Here is a 14,729-nt window from a genome sequence, read left to right as displayed (position 1 = left end):
TGAAATGTATCTATATTAAAGTTAGGTTTGTACCTTTCCTTTAAAGATAGTTTTTTGATTTCTGTTTCCAGCAATGTTGAGAATGACAGAAGACCATGTGCTTCCAGAGCTGAATAAGGTAGTATTTGGTAGTACGTTTTCCAGTGTGTTAACTGCGGCTCTGACTGAGCTCAGCTTGGCTGCTTGGCTCAGTATTCATACACCATTGCTAGTTGACAAGGTGTCAGGCTATAGACCCTAAATGCAGCTTCGTAATTGAGTTTTTTTTTTCCTTGAAGAAATTTTATTTTTTCATCTCACAAAATACCTTTACTATGGTTATCTAATTTTATAATTTTCATTTTTATATAAGATTTTGTAATCTGTATTATGTAGGGTGCTTGTATTCTTTACCTTCCTTAAGTTTTGAATGCATTTTTATTTCCTTGGAAATCTGGTACTTTAAATATTAGTCCCAATGCTGATGTCTGGTAAACAGTAGTTTCCCTGATTACAAGGATTGTGACAGTGGGATTGAAATTTCCTTTAAGTAAGAACTTTCAGACTAGGGCAATATTCCCACCTGATTTCTGTGGTCGCTCATCCTCACCCCTGCCCAAACTCTGATTCAGATAGATGAGGTAATCTGGGGCCTGTGAAAATGGAGAGCATTAGAATTAGCTCCAGTGGACTGGATGAATAAGGGATCGCCATTCTGAGACTTTTACAAGAAGGAGATCTTTTGTGCTGTGGATGACTGGCCTCACAAACCAGGGAGGTTCACGTTAGCTGTTTCGCTGAGACCACTCTTTTGTTTGGGGAAGTAAAATGTGTCTGTTAATGGGGGAGACCCCTGGGTATAATCCCCAGGTATAATTCTGTGAGGGCTGAAGAACTGGGGTGGGGTGAATGCAGGGTCACTGCAAGAAGGAGAGGCCAACTGCTAAGCAAGCATCACTGTTGAGTTGTAGGTCCTCACTCAAGTCAAGGTGACGTCTCTGGACGTAGTCTCTTCTTCCAGAGCAGGGACCCTGTACACAGTCTTATTAGCACAAGGCCTAAAATAATAAACAACTTCAGTCCATAAGGAATTCTGTAGCTCTTGGATTAGCTGTAGCTCTTGGATTAGCTGATTGGAAAAAGGGGTTTAAAATGTTTAATTACATGCTTGTCAAAGCTTCAAGATTTCATATTTTCACAGTTGCATAGTCTTTTGGATTTCTATTGATGTTTCTTTGAAGGAACTTTGCCTCTTTGTATGGCTTTTAGTAGATAGTAAAAAAAAAGTCACATTTATTATTACATAATATAAGATCTTTTGGGAAGCTTTCTTTTTCCTTGATTTGTTTTTCCTTTTGTTCCTTTTTGATTTTGATAGATGACTCAGAAAGATATCACATTTGTTGCTGAATTTCTTACTGAACATTTCAATGAGGTACGAAAGTGTTATTTCTATAATGCTGGGTTTTTTGTGTTTTTTTTGAAAGAGTTAAACAGTTGCCATAAACCTGGGTAATGGTGAGAAGTAATCACATTTAATCCAATTTAATTGACATTTTTAGCAGCTGTGCTTTTTAAACTATTGAACTAATTAATGGCAATACTTATTTTAGAGCCTTTATAAATCCAACTTTTGTTTGGATGTGTGTCATACAATCCCTAGAAGAAAAAGATAACTTCCACTAACGGCTCTCTTAAAAAATAAATGTTTTCATTAAACTTAAGAATTTTTTTTTCTTTCTCTTCTGTGAGTTAAGAGCTAAACTATGCTTATTCTTTCTAGGCTCCAGACCTTTATAATCGAAAAGGAAAATACTTTAATGTTGAAAAAGTTGGTCAGGTATGGGCATTTGACTGAATGTGGATATTACTTTTTTTTTTGGAAATTATTAAAACTAATGCTAAAACTTTAGCGGTGTTAATCTTTATTATCCAAAGTTTCTGGAAAATAATACAGTGCTAGCTTACACAGCAGCCCTTTTCTTTTAGTAAAGTAACGAAAAAGGAGCAGTTTTTAAACTTTTGGTCTCAGAACTCGTTTATATTCTTAATAACTATTGAAGACTCTGAAGAGTTTTGCTAATATAGGTTATATTTATTAGTGGGAGATGTTAGTAGGCATTAGAAATATAAGAGAAGACAAAATTACTTAAAAGTAACAGCAATTCCACTTAACTGTTACATGTTACAGAAATATTTATAATAAAAATGACTATTTTTTTTAAACAGTTTAGTGAAGAGTGACGTTGTTTTGTAGTTTTGCAAATCTCTGCTGTCTGCCTTAATAGAAGACAGCTTCTCATAGTTGCTGCTTCGTCTCCCATGTTGGGTTTTTATGTTTAATGTATGTAAAGGAAATCTGGCCTCACATAGGTTTTAGAAAGGGAGAAGTATTGTAATAGCTGTTTCAGATAATTGTGGATGTTTTTTGATACTATACCGAGTCTTGATAAGAGATAGTATCTTAAGGTTAGCTTTAATGTGGAATCTAAAATTGCATCAGTGAACTTTTCATACTCTGATACATTAAAATCCATTCATCTGTCTTATGCTTTGAATGGATCTTTTACCTGTGCATGATTTTGTAGTATTATGTATTGGTCATTTGGAAAATACTGGCTCACTGAGTTATGCAGATCTTCTGAATGCTGATATCTTTCCCTATGCAGTATCCAAAAGTCAGATTTAAGAATAGCTGCACCAATATCATCAGAAAATCTTTAAGTACCATGGCTGTCAAGTACACAGTGGTAGATACAGATTTTCCAAAATTTTAATTTTTGCTTGAATGTTTAAATTTTATCATTGGCAGCAAATACTGTCAGTTGTTTTGCTTAAAGTGACAGGCTTGCTTTATTTTCAAGAAAATATTTACCAAATACCCACGTACGAATAATCATAGCTTATCTGCCAGTCATTCTTTCAAATAAAAATAGAATTCCATTAACAGCAACAAAGTGCCTGGCTTACCCCACAACTACAACAATTTCTTAAATGCTTTTCCTCATGGTCACCATTGTACTTTGGTATTGGCCAAAGTGCTTTATGTTTACTTCTCAACTTTGTCACAGAGAACAGTAAAAAGATTTATACTCCAGGGTTGAGATTTAATAAAATTAATTATTTTAATAGCTTCATTAAATAAGTGAAACTGTCAGTATGTAACAAAAAGGAATACAGTGCCCACTAGTGTGGCTTAAGACCATCACCTTGCCTCCCGGCGTCAGTTTTCCCCACCTGTGCTTTTGACCCTTAGTGCAGATGTCAACAGAGTTGAAAGGGCAAATAACATTTCAACATTATAAAAATAGAATAATGAAATCAGAAATACTACAAAAAAAAAAAAAAAGATAAATAAAAATAGTATTGACCGCATGGATCCTTGAAGCATCTTGAGGGCTCCAGGGGGTCTGTCGACCACACTTTGAGGACTACTGTCCAAGAGTAGATTGACAAGTTGATACTTTTAAAATTAATGTATAACATAGGTGCGGATGCACGATCTCTCTCTCTCTCTCTCATAGACACACACACACACACAAGATTAAAATGTCCTTCATGAAAATGGAACACAAAATTTAAACTCTGTGTGTGGTCTCTACATCCATAGCATTCTGATCTTCCAGAAGTTTGCAGCTTGCCAAGTGGCTCGGCATTTAGTGAATTTTGGTCACTTCACTTGGAATAATAGCCGTGCAATTTCAGAGCACTTGTCAGTAAAACAATCACTTTTAAAATAGAATAATGCTAACGATAAGTCTTTGAAGCCTCCTCCTTTGTTTATGACATTTAAATTTTTGATTTGGTATTAATTCTAGTACTTGAAAGATGAAGATGATGATCTCGTGTCACCGCCTAACACAGAAGGAAACCAGTGGTATGATTTTCTTCAAAATAGCAACCACCTTAAAGGTATTTAATGAACTTTGTGGATTTGGGCCATGTTTATACTTGCTTTGAGACCAGTTTATTAACTAGGAGTGTTGCTGGCCAATTACTGAATATTTATTTCAGGTCTTTAGATCATTTGTGCCTATTGTTTTTGATTAGAGAAACAGCAAAATAAATAGTATATGACTTTACCGTGATAGAAAACAGTCTGAAATTAACTGTGATAACGGTAAGATTGTTTATTCTCAGATACTCTTGTCTGTTTTGTACCCTATGAAAAAAATAGGATATTAGGAAGAAAATTACACAGCCTGCTAGTGAGAGAAATCTTTTGCTGATTCCCATTTGTGAACTCCTGAAAGCATAGTGAAGCTTAACTATTCTCCTGAGATTATAGGTTTTTTTGTGTACTTGTGCTTTTCATTCTCTAGGATCTTGAAATGTTGGTATAGTAAAATGATGCAACATTATTCGGGATGCAACACAAAATAGCAACCACTAAATATATCAGAACTTCAGTATTTTAGATGTAAATATTTTGGAAACAGTATTTCTTTGCTTGCCTCACAGAGTAATTTGATCACAGCCTGTCACTTTCTTAGGTCATTAGGGTAATAGCCCCCAGCATGTAGTTCTTTCCTTCATGCCCCCAGGAACCTAGGCACCTGTTATCCCCATTTCTTAATAACGAAGCTGAAGATCAGAGAAGGCCCAAATCACACAAGCTGGTATGTAATGAAGCTAGGTGTCTGCTGACCTCAAAGCCCGAGTTTTTAACTCGACTCAGTGGTGACCTCTGCCACTCTCTCTGGTTTCTGTTCATCTGAATGAATGAGGATGGATGGGAGAAGGAGAGAATTCTCTGAAACCCAAAACTTGGCTTGTTGCCCTTTTATTTTAAGCTTAGAAGTTCAAATTCTTTTTCAGAGCAGCACATTTTGTATTTCTCGAGATCTATTGATTCAGTTAGTTATTGAAAGGAGGGAGAATAAAGGTACAGCTGACTCAGCTCATTGCTGTTTAATCAGGATGCATCCCCAGCCTGAGGAGGGCTCATGGCAGTGTGCCAGGAGTGGTGGCACCAGTGCCCTGTCTGAGAGAGGGCTAATACTGGTCCTGGGAACTTGGGTGGGCTAAAAATGGGCCCTACCCTCTTTTCCTCACATCTATGGCTGAATAGGAAGGCCTAGTCTTAGCTAGGAGCATGATGTTTAACCAAGATAACACCTCGTATTATTAACTTCATCTCAAGGTTTTGCTAGTATATGAATTGGGACAAGTTCATTAATTATCGTTTCTTAGTGTAGTGTGAAGAAATACTCTCATTATGGAACTGTTTCTGGTTTTTGTCTTTTTTTGTAAGCTTTATTTATTAGAAAGAGAGTGTGTGGTGGGGAGGGACAGAGCAAGAGGGAGAGAGAATCCCAAACAGACTCAGGGCTGACCATGAAGCCCAACAGAGCTCAGTCCCATGACCCTGAGCTCAAGACCTGAGCCAAAACCAAGACTTGGATGCCCAACTGACTGTGTCACCCAGACGCCACATCGTTATGGAACTGTTAAGAAAACTTTTGTGAAACTTCTTTCTACCACTTTGCAAAAATCATGTGCTAAATATTTGCTACATGTACTTTCTCAGTGTACATGAAGGAGCGCTGGGGCTGTAGGATGGGTGAAAGTCGCTGCTCTGAGCTTCAGGGGTTGGAATCTGCTCTGCGACTTCTCGTGATGTGGCTGAGGGCAGACTGTCTAACCTTTCTGTGCCCGTTTTCTCATCAGTAAAATGAGGGTGGTAGGGGTGCCTCCCTCAAAACACCATTGTGAGGATTCTGTAAATGCAGGTGGAGCGCTGGGTGCCCAGTTCATGGCTCCTGAGCAGTAGGGATGCTGTCACGTGAGCTGTGGTTACTCAGAACACTTCTGACACTAAAATGAGAGAGTTTTCCTCCTGAGACCAATTCTGATACCAGCTGTGTGTCCTGTGATTCATTTCTGATGCTGACTACCCAGACTCCACAGCTTCCATGGCTCAGTCCCACAAGACTGCCTCTGTGGCTTCAGTCCTGAGGATTAGGTCCCCAGGTGGCCTACATTTCTGTCCCCACCCTCCCTCCCTCCCCCTTTCAGGTTGGTTATTTGCTAAAATGGCCCACAAAACCCAAACACTTCACTTCGGTTTACTGCTTTATTATAAAGACACAAGTCAGAACAGCCAAGTGGAAGAGCTGCAGAGTCAGGGTGTGAGGGGAAGGGCTCAGAGGCCCCGCGCCTGCTCTGGGTGTGTCACCCAGCACCCAGAAGCCCTCTGTTCAGGGGTTCTTTATGGGGTTTTCATTGTGCGGGTGGGATTGATTAAGTGATCGATGACTGGTGATTGGACTCAAGTCCGGCTCCTCTCCCCACCCTGGTAGTTGGGGGATGAGGGCTAGAAAGTCCAGGCTTCTATCAGAGCTTAGTCCTCATTCTGAAACTATCTAGGGATCTTCCCACAGTCGCATTGTTACACCAAAAGATGTTCCTATCACCCTTATCACTCAGGAAATTCTGAGGGTTTTAGATGCGCTGTGCCAGGAACCAGGGACAAAGATCTGATACCTTTCTTTGCTCCCCAGCATCTCTCACCTTTGGGAAGCTTAAAATGTTTAACCTGATTAAAACTCACTTTGTCCAGCATAGCTGGGACTTGAGATGCTGGGAGTGAGAGAAGCCTACAGAGCTCAGGAGAAGAGGGTGGGCCTGGGAGTCTGAGGGTTGGATTCAGAGGTGTGAATTCATTATCATTTTCACCCCAGGCAGATTGCCCAAACCTCCTGGGCCTCATTTTTTAAATCTGTAATTTGAAGAGTGTGATCCTTACTTTGTCCAGCTGTTATAAGCAATAGAAGTAACAGGATGGAATCTCACATAGTTGCTACCCCTGAGCGCTTAATTATGTATTACTCACTACTAGTAAAGTAGCCTTTTGCAAAGTAAAGTGCTTATTTACAACGCACTAGTTTCTTGTGTCTTGTTTCTGTTTTCAGTATTATACTTTTCGAAAACAATACTGGACTGCTGTTGTCAGCCCGTTGTGGCAAAGAGTAGAGAATGAACTCTATTTTATTGTGTCTTGTGGTTCCCAGATCACCCCTTCCTTCCTATACCCAGCAGAAGCAAACTGTCAGATTTGGGTAGGGGAAAATAGAATAAAGAGTACGGAGCTGCTAGGCCTCGGCCTGCATTGGGTGCGGCAGGTTTTAGTGGGCCGGCAGCAGGGGATGGTGAAGAAAAGGCAGGAGGCCACGTCATTCGTGGTGAAGTTGTGTGAGGGGCTAATGAAGCAGCCAGGGAGATTGCCACTGTCAGATGAGCGGTGCGGGCTGCCTCTGACAGATTATTTTCTCTTAATCATTTGGTTTACTATAACTTTGTGATTTTGTTTTTGTTTCTCTTCTTGTTTGAAACCAGAAAGTCCTTTGCTGTTTCCTTATTATCCTCGAAAATCATTGCATTTTGTGAAAAGGCGGATGGAGAACATTATTGATCTGTGCTTGCAAAAACCAGCAGTAAGTTTGAAAAAGCAATGCATGCCTTTGTGGAGGAGTGAGAATATCTGCAGTATGGGGTTCACTTATGTAAACGGTCATAGTTTCTAAGGTGAGCCATATGAATTGCTGCTTGTTCACCCTATGGCTGACAAAAATGGCAGGTTCATTGGGTTCACCCTAACATTTCCTCTACCTGTTAGTTTCTTAAATATACTAAGAAGTAAACAGATAACAAGGTTATTAGGAGTGTTGGTATCCCTATTATTTTATTTGTTCCTAGAACAAACTTCTTATAAACAGTCTCGGCTAGAGAGCTATCATGTGTCTAGCTTACTGCTGCAGGAGGGAAGTAAGATGCTGTGAGAGAAGGGGATGATGGGCTGGGTGTTCTTAGTCTTCTATGCATACTTCTTTCTGGTGTATTTTTCAGAATTTCTTCTGAATTTCAGAATTTCAGAAATTCTTCAGAATTTCTTTTCCTTGCTGTTAGAACTGTCATTGAAGTTTCTTGTGTGAAAGCTTGCTGATCTAGATGGTTTTTTACTAGACTTGAATAGTGAAGATCAGGTACTTTCTGTAGAGTGCTTGTGTGTATGTAAATGCTTTGATTGTACTTTTAAAAATCTATTTTATTTAGGATGTCATTGGAAAATCGATGAATCAAGCAATCTGTATTCCATTATACAGGGATGCTAGAAGGTAAATCTATTTACTTTTTGGGTGGTAAAATTTAGTGGCCAGTTTAATTTTTTCTTACCTTTTTTTCTTTTGTTTTAGTCAGGACTGTACACGCAGATTATTCAAATTTCCTTTTCTGTAAGTGTGTGTTTCTTCTTGTCTCATACGAGCAATACATTTTTGTTCTCTGATATGATAGCTAAATACCGTGTTTTGACATTAAATTTTTTTCCTTAGGTGGAATAATAAAACCTCAAATCTACATTATCTTCTTTTTACTATTTTAGAAGATTCACTTTATAAAATGTGCATTTTAAGGAGACATACTGATATTTCCCAGTAAGTATTAATCTAAAGTTGAAATAGAGAGTGAGATTTTATTATTTTTAGTAATAAATGTACAGCTTCCTTCCCTTATATTTTGGGATTCAGTTAGCTACCTTATGAGTTTAGGCTTGCTGGTGCACTGTTCTTAGTCTTACATTTCACATCATTAAAATGATAATGCCAAATCACAAGCTTTATGATCCCTTTTGATTCTAGATTATTAATTTTGTACAGGTGTAGTTGTGACTTGTAGGATTTCTTTAGCATTAAGAAAAATACAACAGCGGAATACTCAGGATTATATCTCATGAACTTGAAGCATTCGGAACTGTGGCTTGGGTTCCTTATGGAAAGGAGTTTAGCCTCGGGTTAGGTATGCCTTTCATTAAGCAAGAGGCCTGCCTGTAGAGACTTCTTTTGAGAATCTGAATTAGAAGTTCTAAAAAATAAATCATGTACAGAATACCATTAATATTGTAGATGGTTTTAATCTGAATTTGAAGGAAATGTTTTGAGACCTGAGATGGGCCGAAGAGAAATAATTTGGTTGTTCCCAATTGTCCTTAATTTTATAAGGTAAACAAGTTGCAGTTTTGATGTAGGTTTGTCTATCCAGGGGTTTAAATTAATTGTCGGTTTTGCAGAGTAAGCATAATGGTATTTTGGGCCTGGGACTTGGCTGTTTAGGTAAATATACTAACACTGACAATCATGTTCTTTCAAGCATTTAGATTATTGGCTATCCAAGTTGTTCCACAGTCTTTTTCCCCCCCCTTCTTTCTTCAAGATCTGTAAGTAATGGACTAATTGCTATTAAATTTGGGAGCTTCACGTATGCCACAACCGAAAAAGTGAGACGAAGGTAAATCTTGAATCTTGTTTGAATGAGATTATATACATATACAAATGATATGTGCGTATGTTTAATTATAGAAATATGGTCAGACTCAGGTACAGTGATTATGTTATGTTTAGGAGGCCTTTATAACTTGCAGCAGAGTGCACAGGATTGCTTACATAGCTTATACTTCGATTGACTTAACAAGAATAGAACCTTACTTCCCTTCAGGAACTTACATAGCTGTGGTTTCCTGTGATTAATACTTCTGAGCTCCCCGTCTGTTCAGAAAGCAAGATGGCTTCAGGGGGCATGTGACTGAAGTTGTTGTTACAATCAGCAGTAACATGTGGTGGCCTCATTGTCACTGCTCTGGGGTGTTCTTAGAATATAAAGGGGTAACAGTAGCAAAGTCATCCCTGAGGCTGTGGAGTGGACACTCCTCACAGGCCAAACCTTTCCTCACTCTCTTTTCCTTATATAAAAAGAGTTTTTTATGATAATGTCTTTAAAGTTGTTGTGAATTTTCCTCTGTCAATCTTGTTTTTACTTCTCAGTCTAGTTAGCCCTGTTTGTTTAGCCAGTATATCTACAAGGTGCCATTCCTGGAATTTCCACAGCCTTAAGGCCTGACTATTGGTATCAGGAGTTTTCTGAAACTGTGAACCAATCTCACCCTCCCAGATTTTTCTTTTTTCATGGTGACCTGTTTTTTAGGGCCTACTTCTGTTTGTGAATAATCACTGCAATTGGTAACTGATTTTAATGCAAACTGATGATGTATTTTCAGTGTATGAGTATAGCATGTCACTTGTTTTTTGTTGTATTAAATTTTTGCATGGTACCATAATACTTTCTCAGTTGTCCCAGTCATCTATGATGTAACAGAATGTTATTCACTTCTAGCGCCTACAGCTGCTTAGATGCACAGTTCTATGATGATGAGACTGTAACAGTAGTTCTGAAAGACACCGTGGGACGCGAAGGGAGAGATAGGCTTCTGGTCCAGTTGCCATTATCTTCAGTGTATAATAGCGAGGATGCCTCAGAGTATCAGTTCACGGGGGCTTACTCCACAAGGTAACTAACTCATCAGTAAGAAACTCTTGCTGACGAAATAGTTCTATGCTTTTGAATGTGTATTGTACATTGTGGTTCCATAGGTGTGCTAGGCAGTGCTTACGAGGGATAGTAGGAAAATCAGCTGGACAGAAGTACTATTTTTTTTTTTTTTTAAAATACTGGCTTCAACAGCTCTCCTGCCCTTGTGCTTTGCTAATAAATCAAGAGTATTTGGTGAAATAAGGTGGGGAATTATTTGGAGTAGTGAATGGGACTTATGTACTGTTTTCAAGGGTAGCTTGAGCCCCAGTTAATACCAGAATTAGTTATTTTAGATTTGCTTCTATTGGTTTCCTCCCAGTATCAGGACTTCAGTAGCCAGTGGAGTGTACACAGCCAATTCTAGAGATGGCTTTAGTTTTCTTAGATTTAAGTGAGTAGGTCCCTTCTCTAATTAAAAAATTTGTCTGTTTGCTTTCCTTGAGCAGGAATCAGAAACCTTAGTAAGATGCCATTCTAGCTATTTGGAATTGCAGTATTTTCCTAGGATATAGGAAATTGCCTTTTATACAGTGGCTGATAGAATTATTTTGGAACTGGGAATGTTGGTAGAAATCAAACCCATGGTAGATCCTTATATTACCTCCTTGTAAACCAGAGAGAAGATCGCCTTTTCATTTTGGGGTTGGATTTTCCCTTCTCCAGGCTAGATGAACAGTGCAGTGCTATTCCCACACGTACCATGCATTTTGAAAAGCATTGGCGATTACTGGAAAGTATGAAAGCACAGTATGTTGCTGGGAATGGTTTTCGCAAAGTGTCCTGTGTGGTAAGTATTTACAGATTGTTTACTGACAGAGTAATGGGAGGAAGTGACTTTGGATCTATAAGGTCCTTTCAGAAAGTGTAAGCATTTCATGGTGTATTGCTTTTATTGATTATGAACATGAACATGTGGTTGTAGCTATGTAGCTTTCTCGTTTTTGAGAAAGTTGACTGAGTAATACAATATCAGATGTTAATTAAATAAATAAATAATTAGTTTTTAAAGTAGTCTTGACACCCAGCCTGGGGCTCAACCTCATGACCCTGGGATCAAGTATCTTATGCCTTTGTGACTGAGCCACCAGGCACCCTTTGATTTCAATTATTAGGAAAATTGTCATGATTGTATATAGAGATCCTTTTATAGCAAATAAGGCTAAGTTTAGTGATTTTATTATAAATCAATGGGAAATAACTCATACAAAACCATTTTTCAAAATTTTGGTTTCTTCTATATTATTAGTTCAGCCATTAATTTAAAGATTCTTTATTTGACCTTTTCTTCTCCAGTTAAGCTCAAATCTCCGTCATGTAAGAGTATTTGAAATGGATATAGATGATGAATGGGAGCTTGATGAATCTTCGGATGAAGAGGAGGAAGCAAGTAATAAGCCCGTGAAGATAAAGGAAGAAGTGTTGTCAGAGTCAGAGGTTGAGAACCAGCAGGCCAGTGCTGCTGCATCCGCTCCGGAGATAGTCATCAAAGTGGAGAAACTTGACCCTGAGCTGGACTCCTAACCTAGCTTGCCCTGATTTTGTATGTCCTCATTATGTCAGGAAGGACATGGGAGATGGGTGAAGATGTTTTGGATCACTTTTAATTTTCTTTGTATAACAAAGAAATAAACCATACATTTTATTTTTCCTTATTCTGCTTCAGCTTCTCTTAGTAGTAGAGTCACTATGATAGACTTTCTTTTTGGTGAGATTTCTTTTTAATACTGTATGCAGAACTCATGTTTAAAGAAAACATAAATTGAGTGTGAAGAAAATTTCAGTCTTTTCTGTTAAAAGATAGGTATCAGGAATCATTCCTATATCAAGAAGAAATTACATTTTAAGTAGTCATTCATCACTAGAATTTTTGATGCCTTTAGTATTTTAAAAACATAGATACTTATTCCTTTTCCATCTTCCCCCTTCTATTTGATTCTCGGTCTCCAGAATACTTTCAAAATTATATTTTCAAAATTATACTGCTTTACTGTAATGCTAAATAAGCCAAAAGATGGGTACTGTCTTTATCATCTAAACAGCAAAAACACTGCTTGACACCTACGTAATTACCTTCTCATTTTGTTACTGGATTTGAGCTCTGAATACTTTGAATTGGCAGCTTTTAGATGTGTCTTTTTCTTCTGTTTGGAATTTGCCAAGGACACATGGTGGCTTTGTGTGCAACGTCTTATAAACACAAGAAATGTGGATCAACTAAGCCTAATGGAGCATTAGTGCAAATGAGCTCCTATTGATTTCCTGGTGCTTATTCCTAAAGTTGAGTAGTGTTCTCATGAGACGTTCAAAGAGTTTCCTTTTTATATATGAATTCCAGTATCAGTTCATCGATGAATGAAAGCATCACTTTTTAAAGCTTTCAGTATCTTCAGGCAGGAAAATGCACTATAACCACATGAGTGGCTAACTGCCAGATTCTGTTTCATTTGTCTGTTTCTTTCATAACACCCATTGCACTTGGAATTTAGGTACGTCATGCTTTGGATACTCCAGGTACCTCAGTTGGTCTGATCTATGTTGGTTTCGAAGGGGAAACTGAAGAGAAGCCACTATTATGTGCATGAGTTTGGCGATGAGAACCATGATCTTCAGGAGCTGGGCTATGTCCGTGTGTGGCCTGGCACATAGCAGGCCTCCAACTTGCTTAATATATGGTTTACATCAGTACTTTGGTGGTTGGTCAGTTTCATGGTAAAATGCAGATGTCTTGAATGAGCTTTTGTGAGCAAGAAAGGTAATCTCTCAGTGCTACTATAGCTTGTTAGAATGAATTACAATTTCCAATGAGCCACCAGTTCATTAGACGGTAATCTGTCCCATGTGACTTCAGCATGAAATTTATAAAGATTTTTTGGTATGTACACGCTTGCTTTCTGCAGTTCCAGGCTAGGGATGAATTGAAACCAATTGCCTTCATCTCAAACCAGGCATCAGTACTAGTTCTACTGATGTACTAACTATCCCTTATCATCAAGTTAAATAATTGTGAATCATTCCTAATTTTAGGAGGAGTGCTTTTCCATTAATGATTTTAATGATTATCATAAATAATTTAGGAACTGGCCTTATGTTACACCAAAGCAGAAAATTTGAGCTGATACCTGAATTCCTTCTTAAAGTTTTAATAATTGTAGTGCAGATAATGTTTTATCATTATATTTTTAGATAGAGGCTATGATTTCCACACCATTAGAAACTTTACTTTTAATATTTAGAAAGAATTTGAGCATTATAGACTATCATTTCTAGTTTATTTAGCAGATGCTGAATTTGAGTTTTGAATTGAGTTAATGACAAGAAAAATGGGACATTTGGGATCCTGGTCCCTGACCTTCAGGGGTCAGTGGGGATAATTGATTACTTATCTCACTGTCTGAGGACTAAATGGGTGTCGTAGAGCATTGTGTTTGGCCCATAGGAGGCCCCTGATAAAGATCAGCATTTACTAAAATTCTGTGCTGCTCTTTTCCAGGATAAAATGTGTTGATATTCTAGGAATTCAGATAGCGCCCCCCCCATTTTGGGGGGGTGCCTGACTTAATGGGACTATGATAATAGTCTTGCTAATTTTCTGGCTTTGTAGGGTTTTTTTTTTTTTTTTTCCCCATTTTCTTCTTGACTTTTTTCCCAAAAAAAAATTTTACACTTAGCAAAATGCTCAAACATTTTCTCTTCTTTATTCAGAGCGTTTGAATATAAATGTGAAGAAAACTATTCATTATAGAATAACCTTGGGTTTATGACCCCATAACTAGGAAATGTCTCTTAGATATAGGTACAGATACAGATGTCTGAGTTAATCTAAATACTTGCAATTCTTGAGGAAATCCAGCAAGCAGACGTGCTAAATACTTCTAGAGAATGCTATAATTGAAATCATGGGTTGCATGAATTCTCCAGGGCAAATCAGTTTCTTTGGCATCTTTTGCATTTGTGACAGTTATTGTAGACTGATTGCATTTATTAGAATATGCGTCTGACCAACATATTTTTAGTTCTCACTGAGTAGAGGGAGATGGTATTTAGGATTATACCAAGTCAAGGTCACAAAAACCTTAACAGTATGAGAATAAGGATTATTTTAGGGCAGGCAATAGTATGTGAACTCTTAGGAATATTCAGTTTAGAAATTCTCACTTATTAAAGGGTTGGTTTTAAGTAAATGAATTATTAATATATAGATAATGTTTTTCACTCTCTGGGGTCACTGGAGCAGGATCTTACAGGAAGCACATGCCTATCACATCAAAATTTCCTGGGCCTGTGATTAACAATGCAAATTTATAGGTGCCACCCAAGACCACTCAGAATGTGGAGGTAGGGCCCTGGCCTGCATTTTTAACCAACTCACCTGATCTTATGCCCAC

General features: G+C 37.9%; 1 protein-coding gene across 4 annotated transcripts in view; it reads left to right on the top strand.

The window, feature by feature from the left end:
- Nucleotides 1–11,996, top strand: part of ANAPC4 (anaphase promoting complex subunit 4) — a 36,816-nt gene extending 24,820 nt beyond the window's left edge. For 3 of the 4 annotated variants that reach the window (XM_044225849.1, XM_044225846.1, XM_044225847.1), the window contains exons 18-29: nt 72–118; nt 1,358–1,414; nt 1,763–1,819; nt 3,798–3,891; nt 7,318–7,415; nt 8,035–8,096; nt 8,175–8,213; nt 8,313–8,414; nt 9,190–9,264; nt 10,147–10,320; nt 11,008–11,131; nt 11,638–11,996. In XM_044225849.1, the coding sequence (XP_044081784.1) occupies nt 72–118; nt 1,358–1,414; nt 1,763–1,819; nt 3,798–3,891; nt 7,318–7,415; nt 8,035–8,096; nt 8,175–8,213; nt 8,313–8,414; nt 9,190–9,264; nt 10,147–10,320; nt 11,008–11,131; nt 11,638–11,865 (1,157 nt within the window). In that variant the 3' untranslated portion in view covers nt 11,866–11,996. Of the gene's footprint in view, nt 1–71; nt 119–1,357; nt 1,415–1,762; nt 1,820–3,797; nt 3,892–7,317; nt 7,416–8,034; nt 8,097–8,174; nt 8,214–8,312; nt 8,415–9,189; nt 9,265–10,146; nt 10,321–10,960; nt 11,132–11,637 lie in introns of those variants that run through there. The other variant, XM_044225850.1, reaches the window with a different exon arrangement.
- Nucleotides 11,997–14,729: the final 2,733 nt, after the last annotated feature.

The sequence above is a fragment of the Neovison vison genome, chromosome 11 (genome assembly GCF_020171115.1).
Source record: "Neovison vison isolate M4711 chromosome 11, ASM_NN_V1, whole genome shotgun sequence".
In the NCBI taxonomy this organism is placed as follows: Eukaryota; Metazoa; Chordata; class Mammalia; order Carnivora; family Mustelidae; genus Neogale; species Neogale vison.
The sequence above is the reverse complement of the archived record's forward strand: the minus strand, read 5'-3'. Positions and strand labels throughout refer to the sequence as shown.